General features: G+C 32.8%; 1 protein-coding gene across 1 annotated transcript; it reads left to right on the top strand.

Moving 5' to 3' along the window:
* The first annotated feature begins 8366 nt into the window (after window positions 1-8366).
* Window positions 8367-14581, top strand: LOC128174118 (uncharacterized). Its single transcript, XM_052839751.1, has 3 exons — window positions 8367-8642; window positions 13944-14034; window positions 14388-14581. The coding sequence occupies exons 1-3, from the start codon at window positions 8367-8369 to the stop codon at window positions 14579-14581; spliced, it is 561 nt and encodes a 186-aa protein (XP_052695711.1).
* The last annotated feature ends 827 nt before the right edge of the window (window positions 14582-15408 follow it).

Here is a 15408-nt window from a genome sequence, read left to right as displayed (position 1 = left end):
GTAGGGTAACGTACGTCAAACTTATGCGTTGTTGACGGTATTAGAAACTTGTTTCTTATGTAATGTTTCGAATTTTTAGTACAAAAATATGCACATCTCTTATCTATTTCGTAAAGCTTTATGAACGAAATGTTGTATTTTATCATCTTTTGTACTTTTCTTTAAATAAAATATTTTTTTTATAGTATTAAGACTTTAGAACATTCCTCTGTATGTTAATCAAAGCCTTGGGGTAAAATAATGTTTTTCTTGCACGTTTAATACAATAAAGATTACCTAACTAGGAATAACATTTTTTGTAGTTTCAGCAATTTTTAATTTATACAATGTAGAGTTGAATTGAATGTAAATTGACGTGCAATCTAAATTATCTAAGTCTTTGTGTACTGAAAGAAAAAGTGTCCATAACTTTATGTATTTTTGAAATTGTTATCAAGTCCTTAAAATAGGGTTGTGATATACGACATGGTTATGAAATCTCTCGTGTTGAAGTGAATCATTGACGGCTTTTTTAATTAGTTTACATAAAATCAATGAATACTTATTCTTTTGTGTAAATCCTCTTTGAGACATTAGGGTTTGTTGATTTCTTAGTTTGTTATTGTCATTTTTTCATTGTATACATGGAATTATTTTATTCCTATTAAAAAAAATTATTTTGATAACCAGGAAGTGTTTGTTTTATTTGTAGATATTTGTTAGATGGATTAGCAATCTGAAAAGGAAAATATTCATTTCATGATAAAAAATAAATGATGCACTAAAACACCTTTTTAAAGGGGCATGGTCACGATTTTTGTCAAAAATTATTTTTTTTCGATTTTAATGTTAACAATGCTTTAGTAAGGCATTTTTATAGGCAATCAATATTTGAGTGTCATTTGATGAGTTATAAGCGAGTTACAGAGCTTACAATTCTTCGCTTTGTAAAGAAAGGGTTGTTTACATTTCGAATGTTGAATTGAAAATCCCAGTTTTAGATCTTAAATAAATGTGTTTATCGTTAGGAACTGTTTATTTATGCTTTAAATGAATGATAAGATATTCAAACCAGCTTTAAACATAATTTTTACTGGTATATTGAACCTATGTTAACAAAAACAGGGCACGAGCCTTGTTTACATGACGAAGAATTGTAAGCCCTGTATCTTGCTTAAAACTCAACGACTGGCACCCAAATTCCATTTGATCATTAGAAATGCATTCCTAAAGCATTGCAAATAATAAAAACAGAAAAATATGACCAAAATCGAGACCATGCCCATTAAATAAATATGCTGAAAACATCACCTTGATTCAAATACTATTGTGTCATTAAAATCAATTTGTAAATTAGTACCAGTCAGTGCTATAACATTTGAACTTACAAACATGATTAGTTTGAGATGTATATTGTCCTTTCAATTTTGCTTTTATTGGAAGGAGATATAATGTATTTTCATGTTCCCACGTTTTCTGAAAGAATCTTTCGCTTGAATGCTAGACCTCATTATTATATTGTTTACTATTCATTTTATTTTCCAAGTATAACTCCTCAGGTTATGGAAGTGACCAGATAGAATAGTGTAACCATTGCAATTGTTTTACATCGCTTCTAATGCTGGTAAGAAGTAGAGGAGAGCCAAGGGTCCCAAATTTGAAAACGCTACAACTGATTTTTGCTATAAATACAGTTAGGATATTTTCAACATTGCGTCATATTAACAAAAATAATATCTTTGTGGAAGTTTTATTTTAAACATATCTTTTACAAAGCATACGAAATAAAACTGTTGAATCATATGACACATCATATTAGTTCTGTTAAGTTCCTTCCTCGTTTCGAAACTATTGGTGTGTTAGAGGTAATTTTATACTTCTATTTCCCAACCTGCACCACACGTTTCAGGCATTTTTTTAAGTAGGATGTCCGCAAAAACATTGAGATCCATACTAAATAAATACAAAAAAACATTTTTTAATGGGGGGGGGGGGGAGATTATAGAAAATATGATAAAAGGAAACGAGTAGGCCTAAATAACTTTTAGGCTTTGATGGTTTCTTGATTCCTAGACTGTTTTGCTTATTCGCCTATAAAAAACAAAGTAGAAAGTATACAAATATACATTTCCATGTCGAAATTTTTAAGATTGCCAAGTGCAGAGCACACATTCCAGCATTGAAGTCTTCCAAAGGAAAAGAAAACATTTTCTCTGATTTAAAAACTCGATCTTACCTGTCCTTGAAACACCCTACATACATGAACCTAACTGAAAAAAGGGAACAAAATAAAAGTAAATCTTACGAACATATAGACTTTGAGCTGAGAGCTAATCAGCTGGGGAGATAAAAATAATATCAATGTATGCAACATAACAAGCGGATATCAAAGTTCACGCTTGTTGCTGTTAGAGTGGCTCTTCCTATACATTTACTTCCCCCTAAAATAATAAAAAGGATTGTTAAGGTACTGATCACATTTGTAGACAAGGCAAAAAGTTAAGAATAAAATGTAAAAATGAGCATTAAAATCCTTTAATAATTCAATGCTTAAATAGCATGAGTATATTAATAAGTATTTCAGTAGCTGTTTAGGTTTTTTAGAAGATTTTTTTTTGAAAAAAATAAAACACAAAAAGTATTAATAGAACGAACGTTTCTTCAAGTAGTAACGCAAACAAAAACAATAAAAAAAAACAAATCAATTTGTTTACTGTAATATTTTGATATATTTATGTGTGTAAATATAAAGAGAACGATTCTGCTGGTGTAAATAGGTGAAAGTTTATAAATTTTGACAATTTTTGATTTGTAAGGAACATCACACCATACTGCAAAAGGTACAAACAAACAAACAGCTTGAAGGTTCCAATATTTTTATTGGCTGCTTGTTGCTTTTGAGTTAAATGTTTGCTGAAAAATATCGAATTGAAATGATACATGTCAGGCACGTAGCATCGGTTTTGAAAGGGGGGCCAGACTCATCCAAAATCTTGACAAGCAAAAAAATTATATATATAACTTCAATTTCACTCCTCATTTCCTTATTCTCATATCAATTTTTTACATACTCCCAAAAAAGTGGTGGGGGGGGGGACACCTCCATGATAACTCAATTTTTTATATGTAAATTTTTAAAAGGTTGTTGCTGCGAGAAAATGTGGGGGGGGGGGGGGGGGGCAGGCCCCCTAGCCCCCCTAATGCTACGTGCCTGCATGTAAAATAATGAAATAACAGTGTTACTATTCTCTTGCGTTCTCTTTATTTCTAACCATATTTCTTGACCTTTCTATCTTTCAAAGCACTAGTGTCATTTACATGTATTATCGAACATTGATTGACTACATGCCTAAACTTTAAAACAATCAAATATTAAATAATAAAAACTTTTTGGCGTTTACGATTCTTATGCTTAATGCAACAATGCGGAATTAAGTAGAAGTGTTGGAGCATTAGATAGCGTAGACTGATTTGGAAGCCAAAGCCTTGGGTTCGAGTCTCGTCTATTGCTATCGTGATAACAGTGTAACCTTTGGCAAATAACGTAACTCTTATTGTGCACTCTCTCCACCAGGGGTTGAAATCGGCACCTTGAACAAAAGATGAACTGTGTAGTTAATTTAATTATAATATACTGTAAAATGAGAAAATTTGGCGCATACGTATTTTAGCGCAAACGCAAGTGCCAGTACATTAGCGCAATTATATTTTAGCGCATGCATCTTTTCTTTAAAAAAGAAAACAAAAAAAAAACGTTGTTGTTTGATAAACGATCACGCCCATAATTTAGTTCTGTGTTCACTCAAGCACGTGAACACAACGACTTTGATTTCTATCTCGCATGCACGGTAAACTGTCGTTGAGAACAATACACTTACATTTGTGAAAATCATCAGTAGATAGGTATGAAAACTTCATTTATTGGCGATGATGTGTAATTTTTGTTGGTAAACAAATTTGAGTTATCGGACTTTGAATTTAACGTGTCGACTTAGATATCACCAGAAGAGTCCCGAAACTAAAAGTGATATCGAATGCTACATTTACCATGAGTTTCGATCACCATGAGATAATCTTTTTCACAGTATTTTTACATTAATAAAACACAAAAATAGGTATCATCTTGTTATCTTTATATCCACTAATCAGAGATCAAAGAAATTATGATCAATCATGTATTGTCAGCGTTAACGATCGCCACGCTTAATCACATTTTCACCTCGAGGCGCTAAATGGAAGTGGCATGGGGAGAAGCCAAATTTTCAAGGTGCTAATGAAAGATGTTAAAAAACAATTAAAACTGAATTAATCAATCCATGCTTAGGCACTTATACGCGATAACCCATACCGTTTACCTGTGTAATTGTTTAAACAAACAGAACCGACAGCATCTAATATTTAAATGAACACTTCTATATAGCCTTAAAATGGCCTGACGTTATTGTTTTGCAACTTGAAGAAATTTAATACATATTATAAATCGTTGGCGCACTCTTAATTTTAGCGCTCAGGGGCAGTTGCGCCAAAGGCGCTTAAATTTGTAGCGCGACATATTTTCTCGTTTTACAGTAAATGAAACGCAGAGGTAGCTTCGGATGCAGAGCCTAATCCCCATTATCAAGAATGCTTAAAATATACTGTGAAATCATTTGATTTCGTTGTGACTCAATTTTCGTTGAATTCGTGAGTACCTCCCATCCACAACTTGAAATCATCCACGAATCAAATCATCCACGAATTAATAGATAAGTGTTATAAAGTCATAATTTCTTTGTAGGTATAAACTAATACACGAAATTCCGTCCCCATAAACTTGTATGATTTAAGCTATCCACAAAAAGTCACCCTCTTTAATGATTCCACAGTATCTTAGTTGCATGTATTACTGGTTTTAACGTCACCAAAACATAACACCAGAACATGTGATGAACTTGCCTTGCTAATTTAAAAGCAATAGCGCCGTTATTTCGCAGCTGTGCTTGTACATGTATGTTCCTCAGAGTGTTGACAATTCTATGGATTGTACAAGTCTTGTCAGGGGGTAATATGTAGTAGTCACGCGAGGCAATTATTTTGCGAGCAGGACAATAAACCCCTACCTTTTTTAAGTCCTTAAAGTACCTGTGTCGTAAAAAGACTATTCAGTTTACATCTACTGACAAAACAGCATCGGGATATAGTAATCAAAGTCCTTTGTCTGCTTATGAATATACTCATTGCTTGAACTTATCAAGCCTACCTTTAAACGCAAAATTGCTGTATGGAAGCGGAGACTGACTTCAGCTCGATTGAATTGACCTTGCATTAATTAATGAACAAATACATTCATTTCTCTCGGTTACAGTAATACGACTTTAATTCGCAACATCTTTATTTAGCGAGGTACAGTAGATGAAATTTTTCGCGATGACTATTTTTCGCCTTGAAGCCTTAACCACGCCCATATTGTAATTTAAATTGGCGTGGCAAGAACCTGTTATCGTCCAGAAAATTTCTGACAATAAGACTCCCGCAAATATCGCCAAAATTTCTTTTTCACAAAAAAGATATGACATATGTTTCATTACTTTCATCGGTAAGGTATTTTTTATGACCTAATTGATCATCACTGAAACCTTTGTATGTTTTTTTAATAACATTAAAAAAGTAGATAATGTCATTCCTATTTTGCTATTAATAATAAAGAAATTAACAATATAACCACAGAGAGAGAGAGAGAGGCAGACAGACAGACAGACAGACAAACACAGAGAGAGAGAGATTGTTACCAGTGTTTCAATTATTTTTGTCTATAATATAAAAAAAAAAACATATATAACTTTACTTTCTGAATAAGTTTTCTCGTTATGTCACAGATTTACCGGTTTTCACAAAATGTCAATATGAAAAAGTTGTGAATAGTAAAACCATTATGAAAACTTCATAAAACTGTTACAGTAAACAACATGTATTAATGACATCGTAACATTGTTGTTAGATATTCATGATGCCATTATTTCAGCATATGACAATAGAAATCAAGCAACTGCATTTTGAGACTTGTTCACCTTTTAACTGCGACCCATAATTTTCTTTTGGGATTGTAACAGATGCAACATCAATACATACATTTAGGCAACTGTACGAGAGAAAAAAATCAGACATGAACCAAATATCGAGTACATAGATTTGTGATAAATTGATGTAAACGCCATCCTAGTACATAATAACCGGTTACTTTAACTTGAAGATACATAAAGCGGAAGTTAATTATTACCTTCAAACAATATAAACTTATAAATTATTTTTTCTAAACCCATCAATCTTTCATTGAACAGTTCAGATAAGTATTAGTCATCTTCGCTAGCCAAGGGTTTTCGGTCTACTTTGCTCCCAATAGCGCCTTGGCGGATTTCATTACGAAAACTCTGTGATGTGGTGGCGCTATCTAGCGAGCAACTTCTTTTAAGACCATAATTAATCTCCAAATTGTCTAAGGATTTTCTGTTTTTGGTTTTCCCGATTACGACAAAGAGCACATGGCGGGTATGACCGGACAGCAGAGGATGCTCACTCCTCCGTGACAACTGATCCTACCTCTATCTTTTTAGAGGTCCGCGTTTCCTCTGTACCTACCTCTATTTTTTTAGAGGTCTGTGTTTACTATGTTCCTGTTATGTATTTTCCTTGAATTTGTATCAAAAGCTTGCTATTTGCAACGCTTAATATAAAATGAATGATAATCCGATGTTTAAATACGCTTAATTATACAATTACTTTTAATGCAGCAAACAAAAATACCATGCTCATATCTGTCCTGAAGTCTTACGTTCATTTTAGAAAAATATATTCATTTTCACAGAGCTTTTATTAACCGGGCTTATAAAATGCTAAACATTTTTGACGAATTGAACAGAACGTGGATTTCCTTTAAAGTATCAATAATGTATTTCCTTTATGGGTCACGCTTCAGATTCGATCGAAATGACAGCATCTAAAATCATCTACATTATCAAAAACGGCAAAACATTCCTTACATTGTTATGAGATTTATATGACCCGATTTCACATTTCATAGTAAACAAATTAAAGAACCAAATGGAACAGTTTTTGATCATTAAAACAAACACGTAGTGTAATGAAATTTTATGATTTGTCGACACTCAGTAATTTCTAGAAAATATCACAGAGTAGCTATGACAAAAAAAACCAATTCAATAGAAATAATGGATATGTTGTTTCCGTGTAATTTGTAACTTCCGTCTGCGTTCAACCAAGATTAGATCGATCGATTATTGTCTAGTACGACTTGCATTAACCTTTTAAAATATTTAATGTTAGGACTTGACAAAATTGTATCCACTTAAAAATAATTTGAAATTCTGTTTTATGATGCTTTGGCATTTTGTTCATTAACAGTTTAATAAATACTTCGGAATTGCTACTCAATGTTACAGTATAGAGACAAACTGGACAGAAGGATGATAATCTAACTTATAAACTACAGCATTCTAGATTATGAGGAGGATTGTATGAGAATAACTCTCTCCCCAAGGAAGCTCACTTTCGTTGGACAAAAAATGACAAGTGTTGGCGTTAAATTAAAAAGAAATAAAAAAAATGACAATAACAAGCCGTCAACCATCTCAAAAAACCATAAAACGAAATAAAAATTCAAAGCAGAGCAACACTGATTCCAAAAAGATACAGGTAGGATCAGGCTCTAAGGAGAAGTTAGCATCTTCTGCTTACCGGTCACACCCGCGGTGTGCTCGTTGTCGTAATCCGGAAAAAAAGGAAAAGTCTGTAAACAAACCAAAAAATCTTCCTAAGTTCTAAGAAGCATTAAATTTTTTTTTTAATTTATTAACGTCATGTGTAAGGCACAATTAAGCTCGAAATGATTAGATCTAGTCATCGAGCAAAACATCATAAAAAATAATATTTTCTACGTTTTCAAGCCATTGATCAAGATCTATGAACCTTGGCATTCATTTTTTTTTTATTTATTTCAAAGCAATTTTATGATGAAGCATTAACGTTCAAGTTTTTTATCGCTAACCTTTTAAAACATGACGTTAGAGTGATTGAATATATTGATTTTATTAAATTATTGAAAATTTCATGTCAAGTATCACAGTGGTAACTTTTACAAAATGCCAATTTGACATAGATAATGAATATGTTATTCTTTTGTACTTTATAGCTTCAATTTGATAAACTATTTCGAATACCAATTAACACCAGCCATGCTGCATAAACACGGCGATAGTTTTATATTCAATATATAGGCTATCGTTTGGTGCAACTTTTCAAAAAATATTCGACATACGTTGTGTCAAGCCATGAAAAAAATGCTTCCTCTTTACGATAATCTGCGCCTATGTTTAAGGATCTGTTTTGCGCTCATGCTCATCAATAGCTGTTTTGCTGACCTTCGACATAGCTACTCAATGCTACAGTATGGACACAAGTTGGGCAGAAGGATGATAACGTCCTATGATAAATTATACAGTATTCTGGATTGTGTGGAGGATTGTCTGAGAACAACACGATGTCGGTCCGTCAACTACCACCAGGGAGCCCACTTCTGTCAGACCAACTTTGAAAACAGGACAACTGTACCTGATCTGTTTAAAGAAACGCCTGGGTGGATATACAGTGATATAGAGGACTGGGAAAAGGTAAATATTATACATGGATTCAGGTCTATTTATATCATTGATTGATATAACATATGAATAACATCAGATTTCTTTTATAAAAATTGATATACTGTTTGGCCTTGTTACTTCATCGAAAAATACAACAGCATTTTTTTTATAATAACTTTATTAATAAAACAAAAATCATATCATTGTATAAAATATCAAAACAGATTCGTTTAAAGTTTATCCAATACGCTAGCTTTTATAAAGCTCACCTGAGCTGAAAGCTCAAGTGAGCTTTTCTGAACATTCTTTTGCCTGGGGTCCGTAAGTGTGTCTGTCTGTCCGTCCTGTAAACTTTTTACATTTTCCACTTTTTCCCCAGAAACACTTAGCCGATTTCAACCAAACACTGACAAAGCATCCTAATGTGAAGGGGATTCAAGTTTGTTTAAATGAAGGGCCACGCCCTTTTTCAAAGGGCGATAATTGAGTATAATTAAAATTGTGTTGGTACGTTTGAAAAAAAAATATTCTCCAAAACAATGGCCAGGAAAGCTGAAACTTGTGTGGATGCATGCATCCTAAGTAGTGTAAATTCAAGTCTGTTAAATACTAGTATTGATCCTTAGGGATAGGGTGGGGCCACCACGGGGGAGGGGGTTCAAATTTGTCGATAAGGTAAACATAGAGAAAAATCTTTTAAAAAATTCTTCTCAAAAATCAATTGACCAGAAAAGCTGAAACAGGTGTGGAAACATCCATAGTTTTTTGTTTTTTTTTTAAATTTAAATATGTTATTGTCCCAGACAACTTAAACATTTATTTGAGGTTGGGAGGCCCTGAAGTCATCAAATTAACAGTAGTATTGTGAAAAAAGCTGTACATAGGACATTTTTTGCATATACACACTCATTCATCCAGTGTTTATGGATGTGTACACAGAGTAACTATATATACTAAGATTGTTCAAGTTTGAAAAAAGAAAGCGGAAGTTGGAAAAAATAGAGTATCCCAAGTGTAAATTAAAACAGAGGACACTTATTGAAAGGAAGAGAAAATATCCCATCGTTTATAAACATTGTCGTATTTTAGTAGTTTATATTCCTTCCCTGTTATAACTATACTTTTGAAACAGTATATTCAAAATTATTATTAGTAAGGGTCAGTGTTCCCCTTGAGTTTGAATTACCAGGGCTCATTAAAAAATCCAGGCCCCATTGTGCATTTACAACACTTTTATCATTTTCAGTACAGTGAGTATCTTGTAAACAGTACAGGGATGCTTTTTGTTCTCGCAAATATTTGAACACATCTTTTCGTGTGTTAACATCATGGAGCCCTCTACAATTTAGGGATAAAATCTTAAATTCACTCATTATCACTCAAAGTATTTAGTACAAGCCCATAAACAAAAACACATTCATACATTCTAGCGTGCTGAAAATCAATTGTAAATAAAAAAATTTCTTCCAGCATTGTGCAGAACACTATAAGGATGAGATACTTTGACATTGAGGGGGAAGACAAGCATTCAAAATTATGCATAATTAATCTTAAGCAACATGTTCTAGTCACAAAAATGGACGGTATTAACGTAGGCTAACACATGTTAGAGGTTTTTCAATACAAATTATATGACACTGAGATACACTATCACATATCTTAATTAATTAATCTTAGGCAACATGTTCTAGTCACAAAAATAACTAGATATTAACGTAGGCTAATACATGTTAGCGGTTTTTCAATACCAATTATATGACACTGAGATACACTATCACATGTCGTAATTAATTAATCTTAGGCAACATGTTCTAGTCACAAAAATAACCAGATATTATCATAGGCTCAAACATGTTAGAGTTTTTTCAATACCAATTATATGACACTGAGATACACTATCACATGTCGTAATTAATTAATCTTAGGCAACATATTCTAGTCACAGAAATAATCAGATATTAACGTAGGCTAAAACATGTTAGAGTTTTTTCAATACCAATTATATGACAAAAATAACCAGATATTAACGTAGATTAAAACATGTTAGAGGTTTTTCAATACTAATTATATGACACTGAGATACACTATCACATGTCGTAATTAATTAATCTTTGGCAACATGTTCTAGTCACAAAAATGGACGATATTAACTTAGGCTAACACATGTTAGAGGTTTTTCAATACCAATTATATGACACAGTCACTGAGACACAATATCACATGTCGTACATGGACCATCTGTTGTCTGTTGTACGTCGGACTTGAAGTTCCACCGATGTAGGTTTTTCGATGAATCGGGTTTTTAGTCCTTACTTGCGTAGCTGATAGGCCTTTTGAGCCAACTGTGTACGCATTTTCTTCATTGGGCCAGGTAAATCTGTACGGACCGACTTTCCTTTTGGCAGCTTAACTTCATGGATACGGGCTAGAATAATGTTGCGGTCCTTTAAACAGGCAAATTTAACAATAATAGCTTCTGGTGCCGTCTCTTTGTATCTGTTGTCCGGATTCCTTGGAATGCGGTGGGCATTTTGAACAATGAGAGAATCGACCACTGCTTTCTCCATCTGAGATCATTCCGTAAGAACTGGTTGAGTACCTCCAGGGGGTTTTCTTTTTCCTGTTTTGGAATTCCATAAACCAGAAGGTTGTACTTCCTCGATCTGGCTTCTTGGTTCATGATATAATCTTTCAGTTCAGTAATTTTTGACTCCAAAAGAGCGATTTTCCATGTATCTTTTTCTATTTCTGACACCCTGTCATCTAGTTCGCCGACACGTGTCTCAACTTCGATCATTGTTTCGTTGAACATTGCCTCCAGCGAAGTGAGCCGTCCACCGAGGTTATCCTCTACTTTAGTTATTAAAGTTGACAGCAAGTCTTTCAGCTCCTTGTTTCCAAAACGAATATTAATTTTATCATAAGTTTTAGAAAAGTAAGTGTAAAAGAAATGAAGATAGAGCACAAACTACACAAATCATCTACATACGAGTTAATGTTTATGTAATCCGATTCTTTCACGTGCGATTTAACTGTGCAATCAACAGGTAAATTTGTTACCTTGTTCCAAAGAATTTCGATTTTTTACACATCCCATATCTCTATAATATACGGGTCATAATTGATTAAATTCAATTTATATTTTTAAAGTGTTTATATAAATTTTGATTCTCATGAATGTTTATATAATACAACAGTGATAAATGCTTATCGTATTTTCATTTCATAGAAAACTAAGGAAATAATTGGTTAGTTATGAACAAGGAATGGGTAAGCGCTCTCGCTTAAGGTATCGTAATATCAGACGAGTCGCTCGTTTCTTGATTCGGCCGAATTTCCTCTGCTCCCGATGTCTGGTCTCTGCCTTTCACAAATTCGTCAAGGGGTCCGTCAGCCTTTTTCCCCCTGTTCTTCGGGGGCATGTTTGCAGTTGAAGTCTTAATGTGACTAAAAAAGTCGGATTTAGATCGAAAAGAGCCCAGTAAATCAAAAAAAAATCACCCCAACTTTGGCGCGTCTCTACATCTCTCGCAAGAGAACCGGAAGTCATCCATTGTTAGTGTTGACTCAAATTTGTTCAGATCATGATCGTTGGGGGTACAATGGGGCCACCATGGGGGTTGGATTTTTACATTGGAATATTCATATAGTAAATCTTTAAAATTGTCTTACTCAGAAACTAATAAGCCAGAAAAACTGAAACTTGTGTGGAAGCATCTTCGGTAGTTTTAAATTCAAAGTTATTAAAATCCTCATCCCCAGGGGTAGGGTGGGGCTACATATGGGGTTGAATTTTTACATAAGAATATATATAGTAAATCTATAAAATGCTTCTTTGCAGTGAACCTAATCAGTCGGAAAAGCTGAAACTTGTGTGGAATCATGCACAAGTAGAGTAGATTTAAGTTTGTTCAAATCAAGGTCTCCTGGCTCTTGGTTGGCAGCGGGGAGAGAGGGAGACACATTTTAACACAAAAATATATATTTTTTAAAAATCTTATAAAACCCATTTGCCTAGAAAAGCTGTATCTTTAGTGGGAGCAACCTTAGGTAGTGTAGATTTAAATTAGTTAAAATTGAAATATTATAAATTAAGGAGGAGGGTGAGGTTACATTTGGGGTCCAATTTTACAAAGTAAAATATTTAATTTACAAAAACTAAAATATAATAAGACATGGTTTTATTTAACATATGCACGCATTTTGACAGAGTGCTGATTTTTTAAAATTGTTGAATTTGGGCCCTGGACAATTCAAGAGTTTCACAAGGGGTTCAGAGTTTGATTTAGGTTGATTTTACATATATAATCAATTGGTTAGGGTATTGTTCAGAACTGCCACGCTCAAAATGTGATATGGCAATAAAATCATCCTGTTAGAAAAGGAACTTATTACAAACATAAAAATATCCAAGGGGAAAATGGATTTTATTTATACAGGATCTACATCTATTATAGATGTACATCTATTATAGATGTACAACATTGTCCAGATAATTTGTACCATTACTCCATTAAGCTTATTTTACCATGTGTCTATTGTTACTCAGGTGAGCGATGTGGCCCATGGGCCTCCTGTTTTATGATCGGGTCTTTAACATCCATTTTCTGATAAAAACAATTGTTATTATTTTTTGTAGTTTTAATTTCATTTATTTCACTAATGTTTTTGTAAGTTTTATATATCTGATTTTATAAATTAACACGTCAATTGAATATCTGGATAGACAGCGATTTGTGATTGTCTATGACTTTATCAAACAACTTATGAATTTTCTATTCTGAAGCCTTGGAAATTGATTAAGGGATAAAAACAACTTGTTAGATGTAGCTCATGCACTGTATCCCAGCACAAGCCCACAAAAAGAGAAAAAAGTTTAATAATTTTTATAACGCTTAAATACAGTTTTATGTTGTGTACTTAGGAATAAAATAGATTATGCCAGCTGATTTTGATATAATTCTTAAATAAAAAGTTCTGAAAAAAAATTGCATTAAATTGTGTACCTGCAAAAAAAGGAAGAAAATGCTCATGTTCGAGGGAACCAAAAAGGGACTATTATTATTCAAATGTTTATCACTTACTGTTATATTTCTTTTGTTAAACTGTAATTTCATTCTTATTCATGCCCAAAATGTCCTGAATTTTGTGTAAATGAAAGTTTTAAAAAATACGCATATTCATGGCCGGTAGTCTTTAAAATGTAATTGACATAAATACGACATTGAACTGCAATACAAAAGTAATTTTTGGCATACTCAATAATGAAATCCATAAACCTAGGAGTTTTATGAATACTGGCAAAACCACTGTACCATTTATATTTTACAGACCATTGCAGGAGCATGTTCGATGTCAAACTGTTCGATGAATGAAAAGTGCATTCCAAAACCTTTTGGACAGTTTAGCTGTGTTCTTTCAGGTTCTTCATTTTCATATATTGTTTTGTGTCACAAATAACGGTGAAAGAGACAACTCTTACATGTTTTTGTGGGTTTTTTTTTTCAATCATAAGATTTAATAATGTAGATAAATTAGAAGAATTATAAGGATCGTTTTATTAGATGTACGTATAAAAGAGAAACTTGGTACAGGGCACTAAACGGACATCACCTTTATTTCTATAAAATCTTTATTTTTAATAACATCTCAAAATTCGGCTATTTTAGACATCTCTCAATATTTGGTAAGATCTTTTTAATATCATATATATCTTGCATACAAAAAAGAAATATAATAATAACCGAAAATTGATGTTTAATTTTTAATTAACAGATTGTGGTATACCTTCAAATGAACGTTTCTCGATGGAAAAGGTTAAGGAATGGGATGCCATAGGTTTAGAAAAAGGAATTCATATCACCTGTTCTGCCGGATACAAGCCACAAGGTTCTGAGCGTTTTGTCTGTCACCCTGATGGATCTTGGAAGACAAATTTGAAATGCACAACGAAACGTAAGATAACGTGACAAGCTGACTTTTCAACACATTAAACCTATGCTAACACTAAGAAGTATAAATTGCATTTAGGGGAAAAAAATCAAATCGTATTGTTAAAAATCGATGTTTAACAGTTGCTTTATAAATTATTATTTTTCTGTAACTATTCTTTAAATTCCCTAAAAGGATACATTAATAACCACAATTCCATGGCAGATGTTTTAACGGTATCCCTTCTTTTCTTGTCTCGACGGGTTGTAAGGCATACCTTTTACAATCATGCCTTTCACTTTCTTTCAGTTTCTGAAACATAATTTTTAAGGAGAAAAAAATTCCAAATCATATTGAAAGCTTACTGGGAAATTAAAATTTATAAAATAAGAAATATATTATCATAGGTAATTGTGTGTATATAATTTTTTTTAGAAATAGAAACTTACAAGCATTCAAATTTAGGTCAAGAGTCAACAATCTTTTAATTGATTAACCCCTCCTCCCAACTCCACCAAAAAAAAAAAACTAAACAAAAATTCAATCTAAAATCAATACAAAAAACATACACATAATGAAGAGTTATTTCATCGAAAATATGTGATCGTAAAGGCAACATTCTCTTTTTCAAGACTATATAGAAATATACAAGTATAGGTACATGTATATGATTCAATTGAAACTTTTTTTTCCATTTAGAAAAACTGGGATGTTTCATATACGATTACAATCAGAATGTTCTAGAATTTGGACAATATAGAGTTAACCCAAATGGAGAACATGAGTGTGAAGTCTTTTGTTTACTCCAACACCAAAACAACTTTAAATATTACGGCCTGCGGGTTTGTATACTCTTAGAAAATAA

Source organism: Crassostrea angulata, chromosome 2 (genome assembly GCF_025612915.1).
Source record: "Crassostrea angulata isolate pt1a10 chromosome 2, ASM2561291v2, whole genome shotgun sequence".
Lineage (NCBI taxonomy): Eukaryota > Metazoa > Mollusca > Bivalvia > Ostreida > Ostreidae > Magallana > Magallana angulata.
Note: the sequence above shows the minus strand (reverse complement) of the source record. Positions and strands in the feature narration are given on the sequence as shown.